General features: G+C 44.6%; 2 protein-coding genes across 3 annotated transcripts in view; one reads left to right on the forward strand and one right to left on the reverse strand.

The window, feature by feature from the left end:
* The window catches only part of NKAP (NFKB activating protein), a 41603-nt gene extending 21118 nt beyond the window's left edge, over positions 1 to 20485 (forward strand). The window contains exons 9-11 of one of the 2 annotated variants that reach the window (XR_014306946.1): positions 1488 to 1626; positions 8760 to 8870; positions 20392 to 20485. Coding sequence is in view for 1 of the 2 variants with exons in the window: in XM_082716265.1 (XP_082572391.1) it covers positions 1488 to 1662 (175 nt within the window). In the remaining variant the exon portion in view is untranslated. Of the gene's footprint in view, positions 1 to 1487; positions 4482 to 8759; positions 8871 to 20391 lie in introns of those variants that run through there. The other variant, XM_082716265.1, reaches the window with a different exon arrangement.
* Positions 4437 to 25568, reverse strand: AKAP14 (A-kinase anchoring protein 14). The gene is made up of 6 exons (XM_082716278.1): positions 25453 to 25568; positions 22279 to 22445; positions 21607 to 21698; positions 7341 to 7520; positions 5206 to 5258; positions 4437 to 4645 (listed from the first exon to the last, which is right to left on the reverse strand). Exons 2-6 carry the CDS (start codon positions 22433 to 22435, stop codon positions 4561 to 4563), a joined length of 567 nt encoding a protein of 188 aa, XP_082572404.1. The 5' UTR covers positions 22436 to 22445; positions 25453 to 25568; the 3' UTR covers positions 4437 to 4560.
* Positions 25569 to 26694: the final 1126 nt, after the last annotated feature.

Here is a 26694-nt window from a genome sequence, read left to right on the forward strand (position 1 = left end):
TAAAACTGACAATTAGTATTTGAGAGTATTTAAAGAATACTACAAAAAACCCAAAGGAAAAATGGGAAAAGGACACAAACAAACATTTGTTAGAAGAAGAAAAATATATGGCCTACACATACATAAAAAGATGTTCATTTTCATTGGAAATGGAAATCAAGAACATGCTAAAATACCATTTTACATTTATTTGATGGACAAAAGTTCAGAGTTCTAACAATAGCAAGCATTGGAGAAGATGTAAATCTACAGGATCTCTTAAATACTGCTAGTGGTGATATAAATTGGTAAACGACTCTGGAAAACAGTCTGACATCATCTTGAAAAGTAGAGCGTTCGTGAGCTTTATGTCCCAGCAGCTCTGTTCCTAGATACCCAAGAGGAACTCTTTTCCTGTGTACTAGGAGACGCGTTCATAGATGTTTTACGACATTGTTCACGTAGCACTTGATGTTCTAAACAAACCCGTCTGTTCACTGTATAGTGAGCAGTACAGTGTCCTCTCCTTGTCCTTCCGTCCCGCTGCTCCCCCACTGTCACACTAATCTTGCATGAGTTTCCCCTCTTTTCCTTACTCCGCTTTCTCGATTTTTCTAGACATAGGTCAAGCCTTATATCAAACGGACTTTGTAGGATTGGGTTACATATACCTAAAAGAGTTTCATGGAGTTTTCTCTCTAATTTAGCAGACCCTTTGAAGATAATGTCATAGTTTCCATCTGCCCCTATACTCCTGATTTGGCCTTTGTGATAAATCTCTTCTTTGAGCTGCTCCTGGATCCTGAGGAAGTTAAATCCACTCACAAAACTCATCAAAAAATTCTATTACGGTATTAGACCTAGTCCTTTTGGTTGTACAATAAATTAGAACCATGAGGAACTTCTACCTGATTGATGACAACTTAAACCTTTCTTCTGTCCTACTGTCCATTCCCCAAAGGCAGATTCTACATAGCACATAAGAAATTTAATAATTTGCTAGTTTCTGGTTGTTTTAGTAGAAACAACAGAACTAGACTTATGACCTTGGTATCTGAAATTAGTAACATTCATGATGTTGACAGAACAATAGATCATTATTTGAATACTGGAAATGAATGAGAGCACACGTTGGCAGATAAAATGCATGCTCTTTTGAAAATCCAGCCCATTACCAAAATAATTTCTATTTATCAGTTCTTTAAATAGACCACTCTGTATTAAGAAGGGTAAGTGCAGGGGCGCCTGAGTGGCTCAGTGGGTTAAGCCGCTGCCTTCGGCTCAGGTCATGATCTCAGGGTCCTGGGATCGAGTCCCACATCGGGCTCTCTGCTCAGCAGGGGGCCTGCTTCCCTTCCTCTCTCTGTGATCTCTTCCCTTCCTCTCTCCTACTGTGATCTCTCTCTGTCAAATAAATAAATAAAATATAAAAAAAAAAGAAGGGTAAGTGCAGAAGTACTATGAGAATAATTACTGAGAAATTAAGCCAAAAATAAAATTATCTGCAGGCATCGCCGAATGGAGGCCGTGCGACTGCGGAAAGAGAACCAGATCTATAGTGCTGATGAGAAGAGAGCCCTGGCGTCCTTTAACCAAGAAGAGAGGCGAAAGAGAGAAAACAAGATTCTGGCCAGTTTTCGAGAGATGGTATACAGAAAAACTAAAGGGAAAGATGACAAATAGGCATTTTCTGATTGTTCAGCAGACATTTTTAACAAAAAAGTCTGGGTTCCATATATACATACAAAAAGATTACTATGATCTGAAAAAGCTTTATAGTGCTCCTGTGCCTTCTATTAAACTCTTTCAGTCCTTCAATAAAAAGCTGCTTATTGATATAATTTTAGCAAGTTCTTTGGGTTATTTTTGGATTGACCATAATAACTTTCTGGTTTAAAAATCCAAATTACAAATAAAATCATACTGTACTTGGGGAGGTGGCATTGAGAGAAAGTGTCAGTAAGATCAGAAACAACTCTCAAATCATGGGACAGTGCTCCTATTAGCTCGACGTGATGCCCGTCCCCCACCCCCACCCCCACTGAACTGGTGGGAAGTCATCATTCCTCTCTGTTGAATGTGTTACAAATGGACTTGATAGAAACATACAGGAGTCCACTTTTGTTAACAAGTTGAAGGCATTGCTGAAAAAAGCAAATCTGGACTTTGAAAATCGACTTGTATAATATATAGTCTGCCCTGGAAGTATTGTATTTTGGTTTTAGTCCCTACCTCTACCCCAAATCCAACAAACAAGCCAAAAAGACTAACCCACAGATTTACGGAGTTGAAAATGTGAATGTTAGAGTTTTAAGTTCTTAAAATTTTGAGTTCTTAAAAATGGTTCTTCAAATATAAAATACTGGGAGATGTACAGTTGTGCCAATATAAGTACATTATCCATCTAAGCTATGGATTTGAATACTGAAAATAAATGGGAGTCAACTATGGTTAGGAGTTTTAATAAGGAAAAGTATACTGAAGCATTGGTTTTAATTTAGTTTTGTAAGGATGAAGTTAAAAGGATATTAAATATATTTTAACTGTGCTTTATGTAATAAGCATATTTCATTTTAAACATTGTTAAACGTTTCAGTTTACTTTTTACATCTGTCATTTGGTTTAACTTTTTATAGAACTCCTCACTTTATAACTTTTTTTATGGCTGCTATTGAACTTTTAAGTTTTGGAGAAATGGGACTAGCAGTTCATGATCCTTCTTCTTCCTATTATTTTGTTCAATTTGAGTTGTTAGGTGAAGGGAAAGGGGACAGTGGAAGCTTTGGCTGTTCCTGTTAAGGTTGTTTTGAGCTGTGTTGTTATGTATCTAGAGTAAGTCTAAATTACCTAGGGGTTGGGGAAGTTTTAACTCTGTGGTTATAAAACGTCCCCTCTCTTTGTAATAGTTTAAGGTGTTTTTTCCCCTGAGTTTTAAAATAAGGCAGTCATATTTCAAAGCATAGATAAGAAGTTTTACTATTTAACATGTGTTCTAGGAAAGTGTCTGCCTTTAACCCACAGCTGAGGACCTAAACCACTTGGCGTGTAGCAACATTTATGACCCCTGAATCTGAAGTGATTTCTGTTTATCATCGTTGCTGCCTAACCTGATAAATATCTTGTTTCCAAAAGGTAAAAGGAAGCTAGATTCCAAATTTATGAGCTATAATCCATCTACTTCCCTGCATAATAAAACCTAAATTTATAATCCTTATTTAAGAATTTTGTTCTCTAAGAACATTATTTTTTGTTATTGGCTCCTAGAGACTGAATGAGTTTGCACTCTTATTTTAAGTAGGCAAAGCTGCTTAAGTGCAACAACTCTGTGATAGAGGATTATTGTGGGTTTTTATTGGGTTTTCCTGTGTCCTCCACAGAGTAGATATTTAGTAACTGAAAGAAAGCATATTAATGTATTTCAGAACTTTGTCATTTCTTTCATCAGGGTTTGTTCAGGAAAGATCTGCCAAAGAACAACTTCAGTAGCATGTTCTTTGGCAAAGAGGAGGGTAGAATAAAAGGGCTGAAAGTATTTTATTTTGAGCTCATGAGAGTTACTGCTTCAGACTGCGTTGAGTCATCTGAGCCATAAGTCCAATAGGGGACCTATTGTATTTGAAATGTCTGTTTTGTTCTTCAGGAAGACTTATCTAGTTTTCCACCTCCTTGCCTGTTGTTCTGATAAGATTTTCCCTTCTTTTATGTTTATTGCACAAATGTAACAGTTAAAGAAGAAAAATTACCCACAGTCTTACCGCAGTTGTCTTTAGTATTCTGTGTTCCCTTCCAGTGCTTGTCTGCATAAATATGTATTCTGACATGCCTGTAAGTAATCACCCACAATGTAATCTTGTCTTTGGTGTTTTAAACCTTTACAGTCAGGCAAGACAGCCTCCCAGGGATGGTAGGAACAAGTGGTGATCTGGTGTGAGGACGGAAGGAAAGAGGACCAGAAATAAGTAAGGGTGGCAGTCAGCCCTTCCCTGTTTGCTTGCCGCCTGTCAGGAAGCCGAGGCGCTGCCATCACAGCTGTGATGCTGTGTGGTGCACAGCACACCCGGTGGCGGTGTGGGAGTGTGCTGGCTAACCGTGAGGCTTACGTCACCCTGCGTGAAGGGGTTTGTGAGTGGGCAGATCTTTAGACTGGCTATATTACGTGCTGCAGAACTGTCACCATTTTTCTTTTCCCCAGTTATGCCCATTAAAGAGGAGTGTCTACTAGAGAATGAGGCTCAGATGGGGGAATAAGCAGCTAAGTAACACTCTCAGTTTTTACCCTGACAGGTGAATTTTAGCAAATCTCTAAACTTGGCTTCTGTACCTGTAAGACTCAAGTGATGTAGACAGTGATGGGAATGACCACCTAGAAATGGAAAACAGCTTACTGGTTACTCTGCTAATGTGATGCAAGTTGCCAAATGGAAAGTGAATGAATGAATGCAAAAAATGCAGCCGGATTGTTTGCCACAAGTTTATTATTCAATAAATATTCTGTGGTTTGATGTGCAGTATCGTATTTTTAATACATTCTGATTAGAAGCCTAATCCTAAAACATTCTGTAAGAATTAGACACAATTGAATTAGAAGGGAATTGACTCCATTAAAATATTTTTGGCCTCAATAATGTCCCTCAGCCATTTTTCTCGAAAGCGAGTCATTCCTGGTCTGCAGAGGAAGGAAAACAAACATACCAAAACTTTTTAACATAAAACATTGAGCCAGGGATTCCCTGTTTATTCTGTTAATTTCCTAGTGAGCAAGAAGTCTTTTGGGGTGGGGAGCAAAGGTTGTCTCTATTTCATAGGCCCGATCAGTAAAAGGATTAGTGCATTTCTATGTAAACATTCTTTAAAAGAGCTGCTGTACAAATCAAAGATTATTATATAGGACTTCATTCCCTGTAACTGAATTTCCCATAGAAACAATAGACATGATCCACTTTGCCCCCACCCTCCTTTAGCGGTTAATCCTCAAGTTTCTAATGACTGAAAAACGAGACATTAAAAAAAATTTTCGAGAACAATGGCAGAACCCCTTGAGCTCCTGATGGGACGGGTGGGCCAAAGAAGAAAAGTGACCACCCTTTAAAAAATAAGTCTTCCCGGGGCACCTGGCTGGCTCAGTCAGTAGAGCATGCGACTCTTGATCTCGGGGCCATGAGTTCTAGCCCCACATTGGGAATAGAGAGTACCAAAAGGAAAAAAAAGTCTCCAAATGTTCATTACCTGTGAACTAACGAAAGGCCCTCAAAGATATAAGAGATCTCAATGGGCATATCCTAAGAGAGAAAAGGATAACCGTTAGCCTATACCAGTCATACCAACTCATAATTCCTTCCATACCTACACTCGTGCTTACGTATACTCTCAAGTTGCTAGAATTCATCCTCCTTACTGGGATGTCTGTAGGTGGTAGTTCTTTGTCACTTCAAATCTCTGTTCCCCAAAAGATCCTGTTGGCAACAAATACCTGAAGGATCACTGCAGAATTGGAAACAAGTCAGGAAAGGCTTGTGCTCCTCGCAAATATGTTCTCGATATGTTCCACTCTGCTCATTTGACAGTATTTACCTCTCGGCCCATAAGAATGAAATAATACAGATAAGCAAGGTTTGAAAACATTTTTAGAGCAGCAGTGAAGGTTATAATACCGTCTCTGTGGGCCCCTCCCATACTCCCTTCCAAAATTCTACTTGGAATTTCGAGCCAGAGCCCTTCTCCTAAGCCCTGAGTATACAGGCTCTGGTCACAGTCTTGCTTTCCTCCAGCAGTCTTACTTCCCGGTCTCCAACCTTGCCAGTGAGCAAGACAGCTAATGGCAGGATAGGTGACCAGGAGCAGCGAGAGCTCATGGAGGCAGACAGAGCCCCAGATAACTTCTGTGAAAGGATGGACGGCAGGGCGGGGAGTAACGTGTTCACGTTGGCTGTATTCCAGGCATCATGCTTGGAACCAGACCCGCTTCTCTGCTGACCCTAACCCTGGATTCGTGGATGTTCTTTGGACTCCTTTCACACCAGCTATCAGTCTGTCTCATATTCATGGTCTCCCTGGCAGCTACACGCAGTCATTCCTTCAAGTATTCGAGTGCCTGTTACTTGCCAGGCCTTGTTTTACAGCAAAGCGCAAAACAAAAACTCGTGCATTTGCGGAGCTTACCTTCTAGTAGGTGGAACAGACAATCACGTAGACCAACAGAAGGTCAAAAGTGTTAGAGAGAAAAAGTGAAAGCATGGAGGAAGGGATAGAAAGTGTGACGTAGGACGTAAGAGCGTCCCTAGGGAAGAAGGTCAGCAGGAACAGCAGGTGCAGAGGCCCTGAGGTGGGTCTCTATCTGGGTTATTGAAGAGCCGTGAGATCACAGCAGCTGGAGGAGAGGGAGGGAGGGAGGGAGAAGAGGGAGGAGCAATAACAAGGGACCAGGCCTCGCAAGGCCCGGTAGAGGCCCTCATTGCTCAGTGTACTCCGGGCCCACAGCAGCAGCACCACCAGGGAGCTTCTTAGCAATGCAGAGTCTCGGGCCCCACCCCAGATCTGCCAAGTCAGAATCTTCCTTTCAACAAGATCAGCTAAAGTGCATGCACTTCAGAGTTAGAGAAACACATGGGAACATTTTAAACAAAGGAGTGACATAATTTCATTTTATCAGGCTCACTCTGGCAGGCGTTTGCTGTTTTGGAAAGCTACACGACGAGGGAGAGGGTGGAAGCAGGGAGACCAATTAAGAGGCCATTGGAACAGTCTTGGTAAGAGATGATGGTGTCTCGTACCAGGGTGGTAGAAGTGGAGTGGTAAGAAGTTGCTGGATTCAGGACCTATTTTTGAAGATAGGGCCAATAGGATTTCCTAATGTGTTGGATATGAGGGACAGGAGTCAGGGATGATGCCAAGGATTTGGGCCACAAATGGAAATGAGAGGTCTGCGGGCAGATCAGGTTGGGAAGGGTAAATTGGAAGTTCAGTTTAAGTGAGATGTTTATTAAACATCCGAGTGGCAGAGGTCTGGGCTGGAGGTCAGATGTGGGTAGCATAAGCTAGAGGTGGCATTTAAAGCCAGGAGGCAGTAAGACCAAGGAGAGGAGTATGGAGGACAGGTTCAAGACCAGTAGAGACTGAGAAGGAATGGGCAGTGAGGCAGAAGAAAAACCCAAATAGTGTGTGGTTCTAGCAGCCAAATGGAACATTTCATGAAGCTAGGAGTGAGCAGCTCTGGCGAGTGCTGTAGATTGGCCAAGCAAGATGAGGACAGAAATAGGACTTGAGTTTTACAAAGAAGGGGTCATCGATGACCTTGACAAGCGACGTCTCCATTTTCATTGAGGTCTCATCTAAGTGAAAGGGGGAGAAAAGGAAGAGCTTACTGGAGGTTTGTTTTTGGTGATCTTGATGGTGAAGAAGGCAGAGGCAGTGACTGGCGGCATGGGTCTCTTAGCGGTTGGGATGCTCCAGCGTACACAGTAGATGTAGTGGTAGCTGTGAATCCGGTCTTCCCGCTCTATAAACTGTGTGTAGTGCACCCAGCGGTCCTGATACTCCCACGTCTGTTTCATATAAAAGAGAAAGAGCACATGGAGAAAAGCAAACTTCCCATTCGAGTCCTCTAGGTAAAGGCAACACACAACAGGAGGGGTTACAGCCTGGCTTCGGGCATCCATTTCTACCCTTTCGGATTGGGATTCAAACTAGAGTCAACTCCCAATTATCTCCACAAGTGGAGGAGAGCAAAGGCGGAGCCTGCATGAGTGACGAATGCAACATCCCTGGAGATCGGGCTTTGGAACACAGAGGCCACGCTCAGATGCGTAGGGGCGCAGGCACGCCCCACGCACGCCACACACACATGCACATGCGACCTCCCTCTGGGCCCTTAACTCGGGAGACAAGCGTGGTTAACTGGAGAGTAATGCGAATGTGATCAGAACCTGTGTTCTGCTCACTCCTTGGGAGCCCTAAAGGTGTGACTGGAAAGTAATGGGGCCGATTTCACAAGCTGTTTCTGAAAATCCAACTCACTTCAGTGCAGCCATCGGTGGTATACAAAGTAAGTTTAGGAAAGGAATGAGGCAGGCGCTAAGATCCTCCAGACCCCTCGGATCCCTATTTGACCCCCTTGGAGAAGTTTTTCTCTCAAAAGCACAAATCTCACTAGCGCTTAGGACCTGGAGAAGTCACAGTACAGCTCCAGCACCCTAAGTTCAATTCGACTGAAGCCCCTTGGGTTGGGGGCACAGGAAGCTTCCACAGAAAAACAAAAAGCAAAAAACCCTGAATTGAGTTGAAGGGCCACAGAAGGAAGGAAGGGAGTAGGATGGTCTAACAGTTTCAGTGATGTGCGGAGGGCCAGTCAGAGGGAGATGGCTAAAAGATTTCAGGCCCTCTTAAAAAAAAAACAAAACAGGTTGGCGTTTTCCCTCAGTTTACTTTCTTTCAAACTTAAGTTGATTGTTTCAGTCACCCAGACAGGAAGGAGCCCCAGACTCTAGATTCCTGGAGATCAGGATTGTATTTTACACAGATTGTCATGCCTATTAGTGAAGGAGCTCGCTAGTTAACCCTTGGCGACCCACTGGAGCATGCCTTTCTTTCCAGCCTTCCTGTGTGAATATATTTCTTCAGCCCTAATGTTTAATCTGTTACACCACCAAAGACCTTGGACCATCGGAGGGGTCCCCGTTTTTATCACTGTTCAGGCAGCTGATTCTCACGTAGCTCCAGTGAGTGTGTGTTAATCTTGTATTTTGTCATTTTTACATAACATTGCTTCATATACTCGCTTCCAGGAAACAATTTCTCATTGTGCTACTCTCCCATGGATGGCTTAGCCAATTATATTATTGGACACTCAAAATCAACAGGCACCTGGAAGTACATGCCCAAAACTCTTATCAATGGTAAGTGACGCTCAAGGGAGTAGAACTGGGTATTGTGGGGGTCAAAGGGGAGCTTTCATTTTCTACCTTGTGTCATTTTGCTCACTGGGGAATTTTTGGGTTTTTTTTATAATGTCTTATTTTATTATAAAAATTATTTTAACTTGGTGGTAGGCATTGGGGATTTTCCAACTTTTCTCATATAAAGAAGTTATTTGTATATCCCTGTTGCCAGATTGTGTTCTTGAGAGAATAAACTGATTGTGCCCATTGGCAATACATAATTGTACCTATTCCCTCCCCAAAACACACGAGCCTTTGGACACCAGCTTTCATCATTCCTATTCACATCATAATACCTCAGAATCTTGTGAATTTGCATTTTTCACTGATAGTAAAACTCTGCATTATTTTTGTCATCAGAAACTTTTCAGGGGCACCTGGGTGGCTCAGTAAGTTAAGTGTCTGCCTTCAGCTCCGGTCATGATTCCAGGGTCCCAGGATAGAGCCCTGAGTCCCACATCGGGCTCCCTGCTCAGGGGGGAGTCTGCTTCTCCCTCTGCCCCTCCCCCCACTCATGCTCACTCACTTTCTTACACGCTCAAATAAATAAAATCTTTGAAGAAAAAAAGAAAGAACTTTTCCTACTTTGAAGAAAAAAAGAAAGAACTTTCCTACTACGGTGGCCAAAGTATATCAGACCTGTGATCAAAACTTTATTTTGCTGCTTGATCAGAGACTTAGGACCAGGGCGCCTAGGTGGCTCCGTCGATTAAGGGTCTGACTGAGTTTTGGCTCAGGCCATGATCCCCAGGGTCATGGGATCAAGCCCCATCATGGGCTCCATGCTCAGGGCAGAGTCTGCTTGAGATTCTCTACCTCTCCCTCTCCTCCTGCCCCTCCCCTCGCTCGTACACACTTTCTCTTTCTGAAATAAATAAAGAAATACAGTCTTTAAGACTTTGGACAAATTGTCCAACCTCTCTGAACCTCAGGGTTTCTAATTTGTAAAATGGGTATACTCATGTACCTACAGGCAGGTCCGTTGTGGGGATTAGATGAGATCATGCATGTGAAGTACTTAGTACTCGACACACAGTGATGCTCAGGAAATGGTAACTACTCATTTGCGATCCCCTGGTGTACGGTGAATTCTGGGAAATCTGCAATAAGCTTGAGAAAGCTCTCCGTCAGCGATGTCTGACCCCCGGAGGACAGACATCGCTTCCAGGGCTCGATTTTCTGTCAGTAGCTTTATAGAGCTTTTAACTTTTCAGGTAACTTTCTACTTTCTAATCATCTTATCCTCGTAATGGTCCTACGCAGTAGGTAAGCTCTTCATCTGTGAACAAATAATGGTATGGAAAGAACAAATCTGTTCATGTATTCAACACATATTTTAGAGCATCTCTGTGTATGTGACCTTTTAGTAGCTGGGGACAGAGAATTGGATAAAAGCTTCTGCCCTTATGGTCTATATAATCTGTAGGTGGAAGAAAGACAAAGGGTAAGTAAGTAAAATCTAGTATCTTAGGTAGAGCTAAATGCTAATGGAAAAAGTAAATCAGGGCAGGAGAACGGGTTGCACTTTTAGATGAGGTGACCAGGAAAGCCCTCAGTGAGCAGGTGGAATCTTTTTTCAGTTGAGCTATAGTTGACATACAGTGTTCTGTTAGTTTCAGGTGTACAGCATAGTGATTTAATATTGATGTACGTTATGAAATGATCACGTTAGGTCTGTCACCATACAGAATTATGACACTATAATGACTACTTTCTCTGTTGTGCTTTTCATCCCCATGAGTATTTTTTTAAGGATTCTATTTATGTATTTGATGAAGAGAGAGAGAGAGCACAAGTAGGGGAACAACAGGGATAGGGAGACAGAGAAGCAGGCTCCTTGCCGAGTAGGGAGCCCGACGCGGGGCTCCATCCCAGGACCCTGGGATCATGACCCGAGCCAAAGGCAGACACTTAACCAACTGAGCCACTCAGGTGCCCCATCGCCATGACTATTTTTTTTATTTATTTTTAAAGACTTGAAGTAATCTCTGTGCCCAGTGTGGGCCTTGAACTCCCAACCCCGAGATCAAGAGTCACCTTGCTCCACCAACTGAGCCAAGAGTGCCCTGTGACTAGTTCATTTTATTTATTTTTTATTTTTTTAAGATTTTATTTATTTATTTGACAGACAGAGATCACAAGTAGGCAGAGAGGCAGGCAGAGAGAGAGGAGGAAGCAGGCTCCCTGCTGAGCAGAGAGCCCGATGCGGAGCTCGATCCCAGGACCCTGGGATCATGACCTGAGCCAAAGGCAGAGGCTTTAACCCACTGAGCCACCCAGGCGCCCCACTAGTTCATTTTATAACTGGAACCTCGCACTTCTTAATCCCCTTCACTGTTCCACCCAAATCATACCCCTCTCTCCCCTCTGGTAACACCAATTTTTCTCTATATTTGAGTCTGTTTCTGTTTCATTTTGGTGGTTCATTTGTTTGGTTTTTTAGATTCCACTTGTAAGTGAAATCATATATTGTCTTTCTTTAACTTACTTTTTAGTATAATACCCTCTGGGTCCATCCATGGGCAAGACTTCATTCTTTTTCATGGCTGAATACTATTCTATTTTATATATATCACATCTTTATTATCCATTCATCTACTGATGGACACTCAAGTTGCTTCCACATCTTGACGTAAAGCAAATAATGCTGTAATGAACATGGAGAGCGTATATCTTTTCGAGTTCGTGTTTTTGTTTTTGGAAAAATACACAGTAGTGGAATTGCAGGATCATATAATATTTCTATATAAAATTTTCTGAGGAACCTCCATATTGTTTTTCTTTTTTTGGTTTGTTTTCTTTTTTTTTTTAAAGATTTTATTTATTTATTTGACAGAGATCACAAGTAGGCAGAGAAGCAGGCAGAGAGAGAGGAGGAAGCAGGTTCCCTGCTGAGCAGAGAGCCCGATGCAGGGCTCTATCCCAGGACCCTGGGATCATGACCTGAGCAGAGGCTTAACCCACAGAACCACCTAGGCGCCCTGTTTTTTGTTTTTTTGTTTTTTGTTTTTTGTTTTTTAGTGGTATCTCTGTCTAGTTTTGAAAGCAGGGTAATGCTGGCCTCCCAGAATGATTTTGGAAGTTTTCCTTCCATTCCATTTTTTTGAATTAGCTGGAGAAGAATAGGTATTAACTCTATTTAAAAAAAAATTTTTAAGGTTTTATTTATTTATTCGATGGACAGAGATCACAAGTAGGCAGAGAAGCAGGCAGAGAGAGAGGAAGGGAAGCAGGCTCCCTGCTGAGCAGAGAGCCCGATGCAGGGCTCGATCCCAGGACCCTGGGATCATGATATGAGCTGAAGGCAGAGGCTTTAACCCACTGAGCCACCCAGGCACCCCTTCAAATTGTTTTCTATGAGGCTGCACAAATTTACATTCCCACCAACAGTGCACGAGGCTTCCCTTTTCTCCATGTCCTTACCAATACTTGTGATTTCTTATCTTTTTGATAATAGCCATTCTGACTGGTGTGAGGTGATGTTGTGCTTGTGATTTGCATTTCTCTGATAATAAATGACGTTGAGGATCTTTTCATGTGTTTCTTGTCCATCTGTATGTCTTCAGAAAAAGTTTCTATTCAGGCCATCTGCCCATTTTTTAAATGGATTTTTTTTTCTTTTTTGGTGTTGAGTTGTAGGAGTTCTTTATGTATTTTGGATATTAACCCTTTATCAAACATATCATTTGTAAAATATCTTCTCGCATTTAGTAGGTTGTCTTTTCTTTTATTGGTGGTTTCCTTTGCTCTGCAAAGGTTTTTTTTGTTTGACGTAGTTGCTGTTGTTAATTTTTGTTTTTGTTTTCCTTGCCCGAGGAGACACACCGAGGAAATATTGCTAAGGCTGATTTCCAAGTGTTACTTCCTGTGCTTTCTTTAGGATTTTTATGGTTTCAGGTCTTACATTTAGGTCTTTAATATATTTTGAGCTTATTTTTATATATGGTTTTAGAAAATGGTCTGGGTTTTATTTTGTTTAGATTTTATTTGAGAGAGCGAGCATATGAGCAGTGGGAGGGGCAGCGGGAGAGAATCTCGAGCAGACTGTGCTTCAAGTGCAGAGCCTGACTTAGGGCTCCATCTCACAAGATGATCTCCTGAGATGATGACCTGAGCTGAAACCAAGAGTTGGGCATGCAACTGACTGAGCCACCCAAGCACCCCTCCATTTTCTTTTCTTTCTTTCTTTCTTTTCTTTTCTTTTTTTTTTTTTTTGCATGTAGGTGTCCATTTTTATTAACACCTTTTATTGAAGAGACTGTCTTTTCCCTGTTGTATACTCTTGCTTCCTTTGGCATCGATTAATTGACCATATAAGTGTGGGTTTATTTCTTTACTCTGTTTTGTTCTTTTGATGTATGGGTCTGTTTTTGTGCCAGTACCATACTGTTGATTACGATAGCTTTGTATTATAGTTTGAAATCCAGGAGCATAATACTTCCTGCTTTGCTCTTCTTTCTTTAAGATTGCATTGATTGGGGGCACCTGCATGGCTCAGTCGTTAAGGATCTGCCTTCTGCTCAGGACATGATCCCAGGGTTTTGGGATCGAGCCCCACATCAGGCTTCCTGCTCAGCAGGAAGCCTCCTTCTCCCTCTCCCACTCCCCCTGCTTGTGTTCCCTCTCTTGCTGTCTCTCTCTCTGTCAAATAAATAAAATCTTTTTTTAAAAAAAAGATTGCTTTGGGACGCCTGGGTGGCTCAGTTGGTTAAGCAGCTGCCTTCGGCTCAGGTCATGATCCCAGAGTCCTGGGATCGAGTCCCACATCGGGCTCCTTGCTCGGCAGGGAGCCTGCTTCTCCCTCTGCCTCTGCCTGCCTCTCTGTCTGCCTGTGCTCGCTCACTCTCTCTCCGTCTCTGACAAATAAATAAATTTTAAAAAAATTTTAAAAAAAAGATTGCTTTGATTAATCAGGGTCTTACGTTGTTCCATGTAGATTTTAGGATTATTTGTTATAAAATGAAAAAAATGCCAGTGGTATTTTTATTGGGATGATATTGAATTCTGCAGATTGCTTTGGGTAGTACGAGCATTTTAATAATACTAATTCTTGGGGTGCCTGGGTGGCTCAGTGGGTTGAGCCTCTGCCTTCCGCTCAGGTCATGATCTCAGGGTCCTGGGATCGAGTCCCGCATCGGGCTCTTGGCTCAGCGGGGAGCCTGCTTCCTCCTCTCTCTCTGCCTGCCTCTTTGCCTACTTGGGATCTCTCTCTCTCTCTGTCCAATAAATAAGTTAAAAAAAATACTAATTCTTCCATTCCATGAGCATTTATTTGTCATCTTCAATTTCTGTCATCACTGTCCTACAGTTTTCAGAATACACATCTTTCAACTCCTTGGTTAAATTTATTCCTAGGTATTTTATTCTTTTTGATGCAATTGTGTAGGGGATTGTTTTCTCAGTGGCTCTTTCTGATAATTATTAGCATATAGAAATGCAACAACAGGTTTCCGCATGTTAATTTTATATCCTGCAACTTCACTGAATTCATTTCTTATAGATTTTGTTTTTGTTTGACAGAGAGAGACCCAGCGAGAGAGGGAACACAAGCTGGGGGAGTGGGAGAGGGAGAAGCAGGCTTCCTGCTGAGCAAGGAGCCCAATGCAGGACTCCATCCCAGGACCCTAAAATCATGACCTGAGCCAAAGGCAGGCGCTTAATGACTGAGCCACCCAGGCACCCCTCGAATTCATTTATTAGTTCTAATACTATTTTGGTTGAGTCTTTAGGGTTTTCTATATATAGTATCATGATGTCTGCAAACAGTGGTAGTTTTGCTTCTTCTTTATCAATTTGGATGCCTTTTATCTCCTTTTCTTGTTTCATTGCTACAGCTAGGCGCTGCACTCTATGTTGAATAAAAGGGGCAAGAGTGGGCATTCTAGTCTTGTTCCTGATCTCAGAGGGAATGCTTTCAGCCTTTCACTTTTTAAAAAATTATTTATTTATTTGACAGACAGAGATCAACAGCAGGCAGAGAGGCAGGCAGAGAGAGAGGAGGAAGCAGGCTCCTCACTGAGCAGAGAGCCCAACGTGGGGCTTGATCCCAGGACCCTGGGATCATGACTTGAGCCGAAGGCAGAGGCCCAACCCACTGAGCCACCCAGACACCCCATCAGCCTTTCACTCGTGAGCCCTGAATTTGTCATATCTGGCCTCTCTCATGTTGAGGTATGTTTCCTCAGTGCCCACTTCATTGAGAGTTTTTTTTATCATATTTGGATGTTGAGTTGTGTCAGGTGCTTTCTCTGTATTTATTGAGATCATATTGTTTTTATCCTTTATTTTGTTAACATGGTATATCACATTGATTAATTTGTAAATATTAAATCATCCTCGCATCCCTGGAATAAATCCCACTTGATCTTGGTTTATATGATACTTTTAATGTATTGTTGAATTCAGTTTGTTAATATGTCATTGAGGATATTTGCATCTATGTTCTCAGGAATATTGATCTGGAATTTTCTTTTTGTCTGTCTGTCTGGTTTTGGTATCAGGGTAATAATGGTCTCATTGAGTGATTGGAAAGCAGCCTTTCCTCTTTAATTTTTTAGAATAGTTGGAGAAGTATAAGTATCAGCTCCTTTTTAAATGTTTGGTGAGGGGCTCAGTTGGTTAAGCGTCTGCCTTTAGCTCAGGTCAGGGTCCCAAGGTTCTGGGATAGAGCCCTGCATCGGGCTCCTTGCTCACCAGAGTGTCTGCTCCTGCCTCTCCCTCTGCCTCCCCCTTCATGCTCTCTCTCTCTCTCTCTCTCTCTCTCTCTCAAATAAATAAATAAAATCTTTTAAAAAATGGATGTTTGGTGAAATTCACTTGTGAAGCCATCTGGTCCCAGACGTCTTGTGTTTTTGAGTACTGATTCAATTTCATGATTAACATTTTGTTCAGATTTTCCATTTCTTCTTGATTCCAGTCTTAGAAGATTGTTTCTAGGAATTTATCTATTTCTTCTAGGTTGTTTAATTTGTTTGCAATGAATAATTTCTCAGACTAGTCTAGTCTCTTACAATCATTTGTATTTCTGTAGTGTCAGTTATGATATCTTTCATTCCTGATTTTTTTCATTCGAGTCCTCTCTCTTTTTTTCATCATGAGTCTTGCTAAAGGTTTTCCAGTTTTATCTTAAGAACCAGTTGTTAGTTTCATTGATCTTTTCTAATGTTTTAGGTTTCTCTTTTATTTATCTTCTCTCTGATACTTATTATTTCCTTCCTTCTACTAATTTTGGGCTTTGTTCTTTTTCTACTTCCTTTGGGTGCAAGATTAGATTAGATTGAGATTTGCAGATTTCTTCAGTTGGGCCTGTGGTGCTATAAACTTCCCATAGCGCGAAGTCTGCTTAAGTTTCTTTCTCCTTCTCCCTCAGCCCCTTACCCCCTCAAACAAATAAAGTAAATCTTTTTTTAAGATCTTATTTATTTGAGGGGCGCCTGGGTGGCTCAGTGGGTTAAGTCGCTGCCTTCGGCTCAGGTCGTGATCTCTGGGTCCTGGGATCGAGCCCCGCATCGGGCTCTCTGCTCGGCAGGGAGCCTGCTTCTCCCCTCTCTCTCTCCCTGCCTTTCTGCCTGCTTGTGATATCTCTCTCTCTCAGATAAATAAGTAAATAAAATCTTTTAAAAAAAAAGATTTTATTTATTTGAGAGAGAGAGAGAACACGCCCAAGTGGGGGGACGGGCACAGGGGGAAGCAGACTCCCTGCTGAGCAGGGAGCCTGATGCAGGGCTCCATCCTGGGTCTCAGGGATCATGACCTGAGCAAAGGCAGAGTGAGCCACCCAGGTGCCCCTAAATAAATAAATCTTTTTAAAAAATACCCTATAAAACTTCTTTGGCTACATCGCTTGGATTTTGTACTCTGTTGTTGCCATTTTCATTTGTCTCGAGGTATTTTTTTTTTTACTTCCTCTTTGACCTCTTGGTTCAGCCATTGATTGCTTAGTATCATTCTTAGCCTCCAGGTGTTTATAGTTTGTAGTGTTTCTCCAGTTTTTTTCTGTAATTGGTTTCTTTTTTTTTTTTTAAGTTTTTTTTTTTTTTGAGGAGTTTATTTATTTATTTGACAGACAGAGATCACAAGTAGGCAGAGAGGCAGGCAGAGAGAGAGGAGGAAGCAGGCTCCCTGCTGAGTAGAGAGCCCGATGCGGGACTCGATCCCAGGACCCTGGGATCATGACGTGAGCCGAAGGCAGAGGCTTAACCCACTGAGCCACCCAGGCGCCCTGTAATTGGTTTCTACGTTCATGCCATTGTGCTAAGAAAGGATGCTTGATATGATTTCAGTCTTCTTAAGTTTGAGACTTGTTTTCTGGCCTAACACAAGATCCATCCTGGAGAATGTCCCATGTGTACCTGAAAAGAATGTGTATTCTGCTGGTTTGGGATGGAATGTTCTGGATATATGTTAAGTCCATCTGGTCTAATGTGTCATTCAAAGTCACTTTCCTTACTAATTTTCTGCCTGGATGATCTGTTGATATTAGTGGGGTGTTAAAGTCCCCTACCATTACTGAACTACTGTCAATTTCTCCCTTTATATTTGTCAGTATTTTCTTTATATATTTAGGTGCTCCTGTGCATAGACATTTACAAGTCTTATATCTTCTTGTTGGATTGACCCCTTTATCGCCCTTTGCCTCTGGTTACAGGTTTTGTTTTAAAGTCTATTTTGTCTGGTATAAGTGTGGCTATCCCTGTTTTCATTTTTTTTTCTCCTATTTACTTGGAATATCTTTTCCCATCCCTTCACTTTCAGTCTGTATGTATCTTGAGGTCTGAACTGAGTCTCCTGTAGATAGCTATAGGTGGGTTTTGTTTTTGTTTTTGTTTTTAAGATTTTATTTATTTATTTCACAGGCAGAGATCACAAGTAGGCAGAGACGCAGGCAGAGAGAGAGAGAGGTGGAAGCAGGCTCCCTGCTGAGCAGAGAGGCCGACGTGGGGCTCAATCCCAGGACCCTGGGATCACAACATGAGCCGAAGGCAGAGGCTTTAACCCACTGAGTCACCCAGGTGCCCCTGGGTTTTGTTTTTTTTAATCCGTTCAGTCACCCTGTGTCATACGATTGGAGCATGTAGTCTCTTTGCATTTAAAGTAATCACTGCCGGGCATGTACTTCTGATTAATGTGTTCATTGTCTTCTGGTTGCTTTTGTAGTTCTTCCCTGTTCCTTTCTTCCTTTGTGACTTGGTGACTTTCTTTACTGTTATGTTCGGATTCTGTGTCTTCTGTGTGTCCATTCTAGATTTTGGGGATGTGGTTACCAGAAGGTTCACATATAACACACTGTATAGAGCCGTGCATTTCAAGTTGATGGTCACTTAATTTTGAACACATTTTAAAGTGCTATGTTTTTACTCCCTTCCCATTTCATGTAGTTGACATCATATTTTACATCTTTTTATCTTGTGTACCTCATAAGTAATTATTGTAGCTATAATTGAGACACTACTCTTGTCTTTTAACCTTCACACTAGCTTTCTAAGGGATTGATCCACTACCTTTACTATATGTTTACTCTTACCAGTGAGATTTTTTCTTTTGTAATTGTCTTCTAATCATGGCCTTTTCTACTTAAACAAGTCCCTTTAACATTTTTTGGAATGCTGGTGTAGTGGTGATGAACTCCTTTAACTTTTGTTTGAGAACTCATCTCTCCTTCAATTCTGATTGCTAACCTTGCTGGGTAGAGTATTCTTGGTTGTAGGTTTTCTTTCCAGTACTTCGAATGTATTGCACTACTCCCTTTGGGCCTGCGAACTCTGAAAAATCAGCTGATCACCTTATGAGGGTTCTCGGATACATAACTATTTGTATTCTCTTGCGGCTTTTAGGATTCTTTATCTTTAATTTTTGCCATTTTAATTATTATGTGTCTTGGCGTGGACCTCCTTGGGTCTTCTTATTTGGGGCTCTCTGGGCTCGCTGGACCCAGATGTCTGTTTCTATCTCCATGTTAGGGAAGTTTTCAGCTATTGCGTTTTTAGAAATGTTTTCTGCCCCTTTCTCTCTCTCTTTCTGGGACCCTGATAATGCAGATGTTCGTATGCTTGGTGTTGTCCCAGTGGCACTTTATCCTATTCCCATTTCTTAAGAATTCCATCTTCTTGGGCACCTGGGTGGCCCAGTCAGTTAAGTGTCCAACTCTTGATTTCAGCTCAGGTCATGATCTCGGGGTCATGAGATCGAGCCCTGCCTTAGGCTCCACATCAAGTGAGGAACCTGCTTGGGATTCTGCCACCCTCTCCCTCTGCCCCAGCCCCATTTGAGCTTTCTCTGTCTCTCAAAAAATAAAAGTCAAAATATTGTCTATCTCTTTGTTAAAGTTCTCACCAAGTTCATCCATTCATCTCCCAACTCTTGTACTCTTGTGTGAGCATCTTTATGACCATTCCTTTGAACTCTTTATCAGGTAAATTGCTTATCAACATCTTTAGCCTTTTTCTGTGATTTTGTCTTATTCTTGTTCCTCTGTCTCCTCATTTTGTCTGACTTTCTGTGTTTGTTTCTATGTATTAGGTACATCAGCTCTGACTCCTGGTCTTGAAAGTAGCAGCCTTATGTAGAAGGTGTTCCGTGGGGCCCAGTAGTACCATCAGCCCTCATCACCAGAACCAGGCACTCCGGGGGTGTCCCACGTGTGGGCTACAGCCCACTGCACTGTCCACAATGCACTGTCCTATTTTGACTCCGCTATGATTCCTGTGGGGGTGCTGGTGAGCAGGGCTGGCCCTTGGCCCTGCTGGCTGCAGTGCCTGCTGGTGGCTATTGTGGGCGTGCTGGTAGGTAGGGCTGTACCCCTCCACTCCACCTGGAGCATAAGTTTCTTTGGAGGGACACTGGTCTTGGCCAAGGCTGCCCACCAGCTGTGGCAAGGTGGTAATGACTTTGGGGAGATGCTGGTCCCAGGTGAGGCTGCCTGCCTGTTGTGACAGGCCAGGAGCTCCTTCAGAGGGGCACCTGCCAGGGTGGGGTCAGGAGCACTAGCAAGGTAGATGGAGAAATGTCAGAACTGGTATCCACCAGCACTTTTATTCCCAGAGGACGTTCCTACAGACCCCTGCCCCTTTGGCACATAACCCTAAAATGACCTGATAAATCCCCTTTGCAAATAGTCCAGGCACCTTTCAAACCACTGCCTCTGTGCTTGGTCTCCAAGAGAATGGTAGCGTGTGTGCCCTTTAAGAGCCGTCTTGGTTTCCCATAATACTCTGGTCAAGCAGCCCCCCTGATTTTCAGAGTCCCTGGGATGAAGGCCTGCTGATTCTCAAGGCCAGGTGTTAGGGGGCTCATCTTCCCAGTGCAGTCTCCAGGGGGTGGGTGGTACCAGAGGTGGGACTTGGACCTGCCGCTCCTCGGGGAGGGCCTGCCTGCCTGTGATAGCCCCACCATGTGTGGGTTGCTGTGCAGGGCTTTAGCTCCGGACTTTGTCTCTGTCCCTGCTACTCTTCTTAACATGGCTTTTTCTTCATATCCTTAGCTGTGGAAGAGCTCTTCTAGTCTTCAGGTCACTCTCAGAGTGAGTGAACAGGCGGCATCTTAACAAAGATCTCAAGAGAGGTAAGGTATGAAACATGAGAACAGATCCCAAGGGAGAGGGTTCCAGGCAGGGAGCACTGACAGTGCAAAGGCCCTGAGGTGGGAGCAGGCCTGGCATTTGAACAGGAAGGAGACAGGTGTGACTGCAGTTAGAAAGGTGAAAAGGGAGAAGGTAGCAGGCGATGATTCTGGGCGCTAGGTTGGGAGGGAAGAGGGGACTCGGATCACTTCAAGCTCCATAGGCCATTGTCAGGACTGACTTTTGCCTTTTACTCAGAGTAATGGGTGGCATTGTTGGGGGAAATTTTTCTGCTTGTTCTGTGTCCTATTCCAGCCTGACTCACAAACCCTGGCTGCAGTAGGAAGAGGCTTTCGCCCGACTCCAAAGGGGGACGTTCTCCAGAGCAAGAAGGTCCAAGAGTAAGTAGTACTTTGCGCCATGCACCTCACTTCCACCTCACTGGGCCTTCCTCGGGCCTAGGGAACTGCCCTCAGGGCTGTAGGCTGTGACTGGCCGGCCTGAGAAGCAGAGACAGCAGGAAGTTTCTCGAGGGTTGAGGAGTTTGCCTCCACCTGTTCCGGCTCGACTGTCTTCTGAGGAAATACAGCGGGCAAGTAGGGACTGAGGAGATACAGCGAGTAGGGATTTCAGGTCATGGTTGAACCCACCCCGCCAGGTATGCAGGGCAACCTGGGTAAGCCGCTCCAAGATAAGCCACACAAATGGGTCAGAGCCAGGCAGAGGCAGAAAAGAGACAGGAATTCACAGACATGCACATCACGGTGTGCAGGCATGATGTTCCAAAACCAACTCAGAAAGATCCATTGGCATCCGCTCCATTAATACGAGATCTCTGAAGTTGGTGACGGGAGAACTCCTGGTTTGAAAGCCAGCATGGGAAAATGGCTTAGCCGGGCCTCTTGGATTTGCCGAGGGAGATGTAAGGTTAGGAAGATACAAACAAGGAAAGACGACTGTGCCTCTCACCGTCGAGCCATACCATTTTGATCTTGGAACCCAGATGGGGGACAATTGTTTACTTTTTAGTCACCTTTGAAATCATCTAGGGTTTCTGGGTCTGAAACTTTTCATCAGATGCTCCTTTTCATTGTTCCTCGCCCTTGTATACCCACCCGGAGCGGTCCGCTAACTTACCAGGACGAACTCCTCGATCTGTTTGCGGCCCCTTTCTGCTGTGAATTCACCGTGAGTGATCCATTTGATGCTTTTGGTGGGCTTTTCAGCTTCTGCAAGAAAAGGAGGTGAGAATTTGTCCGTTGCCTGGTGGTATGGCATTGTTTTTTATTTTTTTTAATTTTTTTAAAATTTTTTAAAAGATTTTATTTATTTATTTGACAGAGAGAGATCACAAGTAGACAGAGAGAGAGGGGGAAGCAGGCTCCCTGCTGAGCAGAGAGCCTGATGTGGGACTTGATCCCAGGACTCTGAGATCATGACCTGAGCCAAAGGCAGCGGCTTAACCCACTGAGCCACCCAGGCGCCCTGGTGTGGCATTGTTTAATGGGACCGTCCTTCAGGCCTCCAAGCAGGATGACTACCTTCCACAGTCTTTTTTTTTTTTTAATTTAAATGTGGGGTTTCCTTTTTTAAATGTCAGGTTTTTTTCATTTGTTTTTAATGATGCTACCAGTTTATTTCACAGAGACACAGTGAGGGAGGGAACACAAGCGGGGGGGAGTTGGAGAGGGAGAAGCAGGCTTCCCGTTGAGCAGGGAGCCCGATGCGGGGCTCGATCTCAGGATCCTGGGATCATGACCTGAGCCAAAGGCAGATGTTTAACCGACTGAGCCACCCAGGCGCCCCTACCTTCCATACTCTGAACAGCAGCACGGATGGCATTCTTCACTATCTCTAGAGCTAGTTCATTCACATCGACATTGTCCTCTTCTTTGTCTGTCTCCTGGCTTGTAGGACTTTGATCCACATCCATCTTCTGGATATTGAAATTTTTGGTCCCATCCATTGTCTTTCCCCTGGTAAAAGAAGCTCAAGAAATTAGCCCTTGCGCATGTGTGCATGCATCTGCGTACAGCACTTGTCTAAGTTCAGACCACCGCTTGAAGGATAAGATGTAGGAAATGGTTGTTGCCTCTAGGGGGCAACAAAAGCTTAAGGGTGGGGATGGGAGTGAGGCTTTACCTTTTATCCTTTGTGCCTAGCTTCAGAGATCTGTTTTTCCTGAAAACCAAGGGTTTTCAGATTCTTAGAACCATGAACAGTTCAATCAAGGTGTAGTAGAATGCGTCCGAACTTCTTTGGATTCTAACAATATGGATTTCTAGCTGAGTCTTTAATAGAACCTCAATTCCTGCTTAGGCAACTGAGAGCACATGCCCAGCCCTTTTTTTTTCTTTCAAGATTTTATTTGAGAAAGAGAGAACATGAGCAGGGGGAGGGGCAGAGGGACAGGGAGAGAGAAAGAGAAACGGACTCCCCACTGAGCACCGAGCCAACGCAGGGCTCGATCCCACGACCCTGAGATTACAACCTGAGCCAAAACGGAGTCGGATACTTAACCCACTGAGCCACCCAGAGACCTGGAGCTATGTGCCCTGGGGCACCTGGATAGCTCAGTCAGTTAAACGTTGGACTCTTGATTTTGGCTCAGTTCATGATCTCATGGTGGTGGGATCAAGCCCTGTGTTGGGCTCGGCGCTCAGTGCAGATTCTGCTTGAGATGCTCTCCTTCTCCCTCTGCCCCTCCCCCTGCTCGTGCTTGCTCTCTTTCTCAAATAAATAAATAAGTCTTTTTTTTTTTTAAGGATAATGTGAATTAAAATCATTAGAGGCAATACAGCATAGGATGGGGATGGGTTTTCAGTTTTTTTCTCTTGGATTTTCCAGGTGTACAAATTATATATCATCTGCCAGAAACTATCATTTTTTACCATCTCCTCTCCTGAGATAATATACTTCCATAAGTACTTGCTTTGGTGAACACTTGCAGAAAACTGTTCAGTTCCTCCTGACTTCTGCTGTTCCATCATAACATGTGCTCCTGGTTTAGGGTGACAGATGTGTCACATCGGGAAACTCTCTGCTCTGGTTCTGGTAAGAGGTTTATCATAAATGATCACTAAAATTTTCCAGATGTTTTTAACATCTGCAGAGATGGTAAAACTTAATCGTTCTTCGGGCTGTGGACAAGGGTTCGTCACAGTGCTAAGACTCTGCCCCCTTTTCTGTCTTTTTTCCATCCTTTCCTCTTGAGTCTTGGATTCTCTTTCTTTCCTGGCTACTACTTAAGTCTCTTCACTTTTGAGAAATCACTTCCTTCTAGCACAGCTATGCATCCCTGTGGCCAGTTGCATGAGGGGTGCAATAGCCAAGTGGGTGTCTCTCTCCAAAAGGAGCTTATTCTTCTGTAGTTACCGCTTCCAATTTTGGGGTGTTTAATGTGCCTTGTTTCATTGAACTCAGCCCTACTCCATGAAATCGTGCACTAGAAACCTTCCATTTGCCTTTGCAGACCCACTCCTCCCGTGTCCCCTGCTCTCTGTCCTGGAAGGCCGACCTGGCTGGACTGCATCAGTGGGCTCCCCCCTTCCCTCTGGCTTCCAGGAGGTTCTGCACAATGCGGAGACCAGGCTGAGGGAGGAGAATGAGGGCAAGTGATGTGTTCCCTGGGGAGCAGTCCGCCTTCAGGGTCCCCTGTGGCTGGAGCGGATCCTGCTTGTCCCAGGGCAGGGAGTCTCACTTCTCAGCCCCGTAAGGGCAGTTCTGCTCTCCCCTCAGCCCTGTTCTAGAACCGCCCGACTGTTCTAGCCCCAGGGGAGCTGCACTTGCCCTTGCTGCCCTCCTGTCCGCCCACACCTTCGTAAACACTTCGTTCGCTTAACCCCTCTCTACCTGCACTGCTCTTAGTGTGCCAGGTTTCCTGGTGGGACCCTGCGACACAGAGAGACTCTTGTCACCACATGAAAGGAAGAGGCCAGGCTCATGGCCAGACTCTCTGGCTCGGCGGGTGATGCACTCAACTACCCCCCTCTCTTCCCCCCAGGACTCCAGAGTCCGAAGCCCTCCTGAAGTCCAGAATGTGCTCACTCGCTTTCTGTGAGCCTCTTCGAGGAGAGGCACCCTCTGCCCCCTTTCTCATTGTCGGTTCCAGGGTGGCCTGGGGGCTGTCCAGGGCTGCCCAGTTCTTGGGGCTCTCAGTCCAGGGATGGTCTGAACAGCCTTTCAAGCCTTGGGAAATGCTGACTCGTGTTCATTTGGGTCTTCATATTAGCATCTGTGGCTCGGTTTGCATGTGCCTCAGTTTCCTGTGGCTGCTCTCTGGGAGTGGACAAGGCCGTCTACTGGGGGAGGACGGAGTCTTCCCAGGCTGCCCGTCCCAGACAGCGAGGAGAGCCTGACGGGCGGCCAGTGAGGGAGTCCGAAGGCCCTCGAGCCTAGGGAACTGGCTGTCCCCAGCCTAAGAATTGGGCCAATTAGGCCACAGCAATTTGCTGTAAACTTTGTAGTTAAAGACAACAGTGGAGTTTTTTTGGTAAACTGGTAAATTTAGGAGGCTTCGGTGAGTTAACCATACAGCAGCTTGATCCTTTAAAGAATGGCGCACGTGGCCACTCGGTCACTCAGTGACTCGGGTTTCAGCAAACTGCTTCTTGATGAATTGAACAGAAGCCAAATATGTGACCTCCAAAACCAGGCAGAGGAGGTGGGGGGGTTCTCATCCATGGAATGGAAGAACCTCCTTAAGACCTTCCCTAGGGAGCCCTGAATTCCGGTAGGAGGGAGAAAGGGGAACAGGGCTCACATCGTGCCCTTGCATGTCCAGGGCACAAATCCTTCATAAGCGACCCTCCGACTGACTTGTCCTCATGCTTCGTCTCCCCTCCCTTCCTAAGGAGAGAGGCCAGATGGGCGGGAAAGGCCAGGTGTGTGGTGGAGCCCGGGGTCAGGTGACAGCTGCGGAGAACCAGTGTGAGGCCTCTCTGCAGCACCCCCCCACCCCCCACCAGCCCGCCACCCCCGTACCTGAGTGAGCAGATCCTTGTTTGGAGCAGTTCCTTGTTTGGAGCAGGTCAGCCCCAGACTCCCGGCCGCTCGGGCCCAGGCCTGCCAGACAGAATGTTTACATGTGCTCCCCGGGCAACACCCATTCCCACCAATGGGAGCCAAAGCCCTGAGTGGCCACCCGCTTCTGCCAGTGAAGGCGGGGACAGTCCATCCCAGCAACCTTGTGACCACTGCCCTGTGGCACTCGTGGCCAGCTTCCTCTGGCGGGGGAGCTCGAAGGGCTTTTGCCGGAGGAGCAGGGATGGCCGGCCCGGCATGTGGTGGGGGTGATGGCGGTCTATTCTCTGGGCCACTGTGTGCAGCGCCGCGTATGTGTGTGTGTGTGTGTGTGTGTGTGTGTGTGTGTGTGTGTGTGGTCTCCGTCTCCTCCTGGCAGCCTGCTGGCCGCCAGTAGTGTTTGCATTACAGGGAAACACAGCGAGACACCCAGGGTGTCAGACCCAGGGCCGCTGGCCTCACTGATGGAACTTCTTACTTCTCGAGACCCACATTCCCAGGCTTGGACCTCCCTGTGTGCTTGATTGTTTTCAGGGGTGTCTTTTGTGAATCACGGATGAGCTTCCAACATAATGGTTACCAGCCTAGACCCGGGAAGAGTTTACTGCACATTTCGTAGTTTCCTTGTCTGCAAAGTGGGGATCATAGTGCCTGTGGAATAGGGGTTCGCAGGAGGACCGGATCCCGCGATTCCTGTCAAGACTGGGAACAGTGCCTGGTGCATCAGAAGCGGTCTTCACACCGATCCGATTGTTTTTCTAGTATTACCACTAATAGCAGTAGTACTATAGAGTGTTCTTTTAAATGGTAAAATGAAAAGTTGTGGGCCCTGGGGCTCCTGGGTGGCTCAGTTGGCTAAGCGTCTGCCTTGGGCTTAGGTTATAATCCTGGGACCCTGGAATTGAGCCCTGTGTCCTCGTCATCGTCATCGTAGTTGTTGTCATTGTCATCCTCGGGCTCCCTGCGCTCCCTCTCCCCCTCCCCTCCCTCTGCAGCTCCCCCTGCTTGTGCGCCTGAGCTCTCTCTCTCTCTCTCTCTCTCTGTCAAATAAATAAAATCTTGGAAAAAAATTGTTGGCCCTGTGTTAAGACCCAGTTTTATTTTACTAATTTTCTGTGAAATCCCTCCGTCTCACAAGCCCTGCTTTTGACCACCATGCTTTGTGTCCGGAGTGCTTGGCTTCTCACCCTGTGACAGTCTCCA

The sequence above is a fragment of the Mustela nivalis genome (assembly GCF_964662115.1).
Source record: "Mustela nivalis genome assembly, chromosome: X".
Lineage (NCBI taxonomy): Eukaryota > Metazoa > Chordata > Mammalia > Carnivora > Mustelidae > Mustela > Mustela nivalis.

Coding starts and splice junctions, on each gene's coding strand:
- AKAP14 (XM_082716278.1), bottom strand. CDS start 22,435: ATGGATGGGACCAAAAATTTCAATATCCAGAAGATGGATGTGGATCAA. Junction 21,699..22,278: donor TGCTGTTCAGAGTATGGAAG/GTAGGGGCGCCT, acceptor CTTTTCTTGCAG/AAGCTGAAAAGCCCACCAAA. Junction 4,646..5,205: donor GGCCTTTCGTTAGTTCACAG/GTAATGAACATT, acceptor CTTCCTCTGCAG/ACCAGGAATGACTCGCTTTC.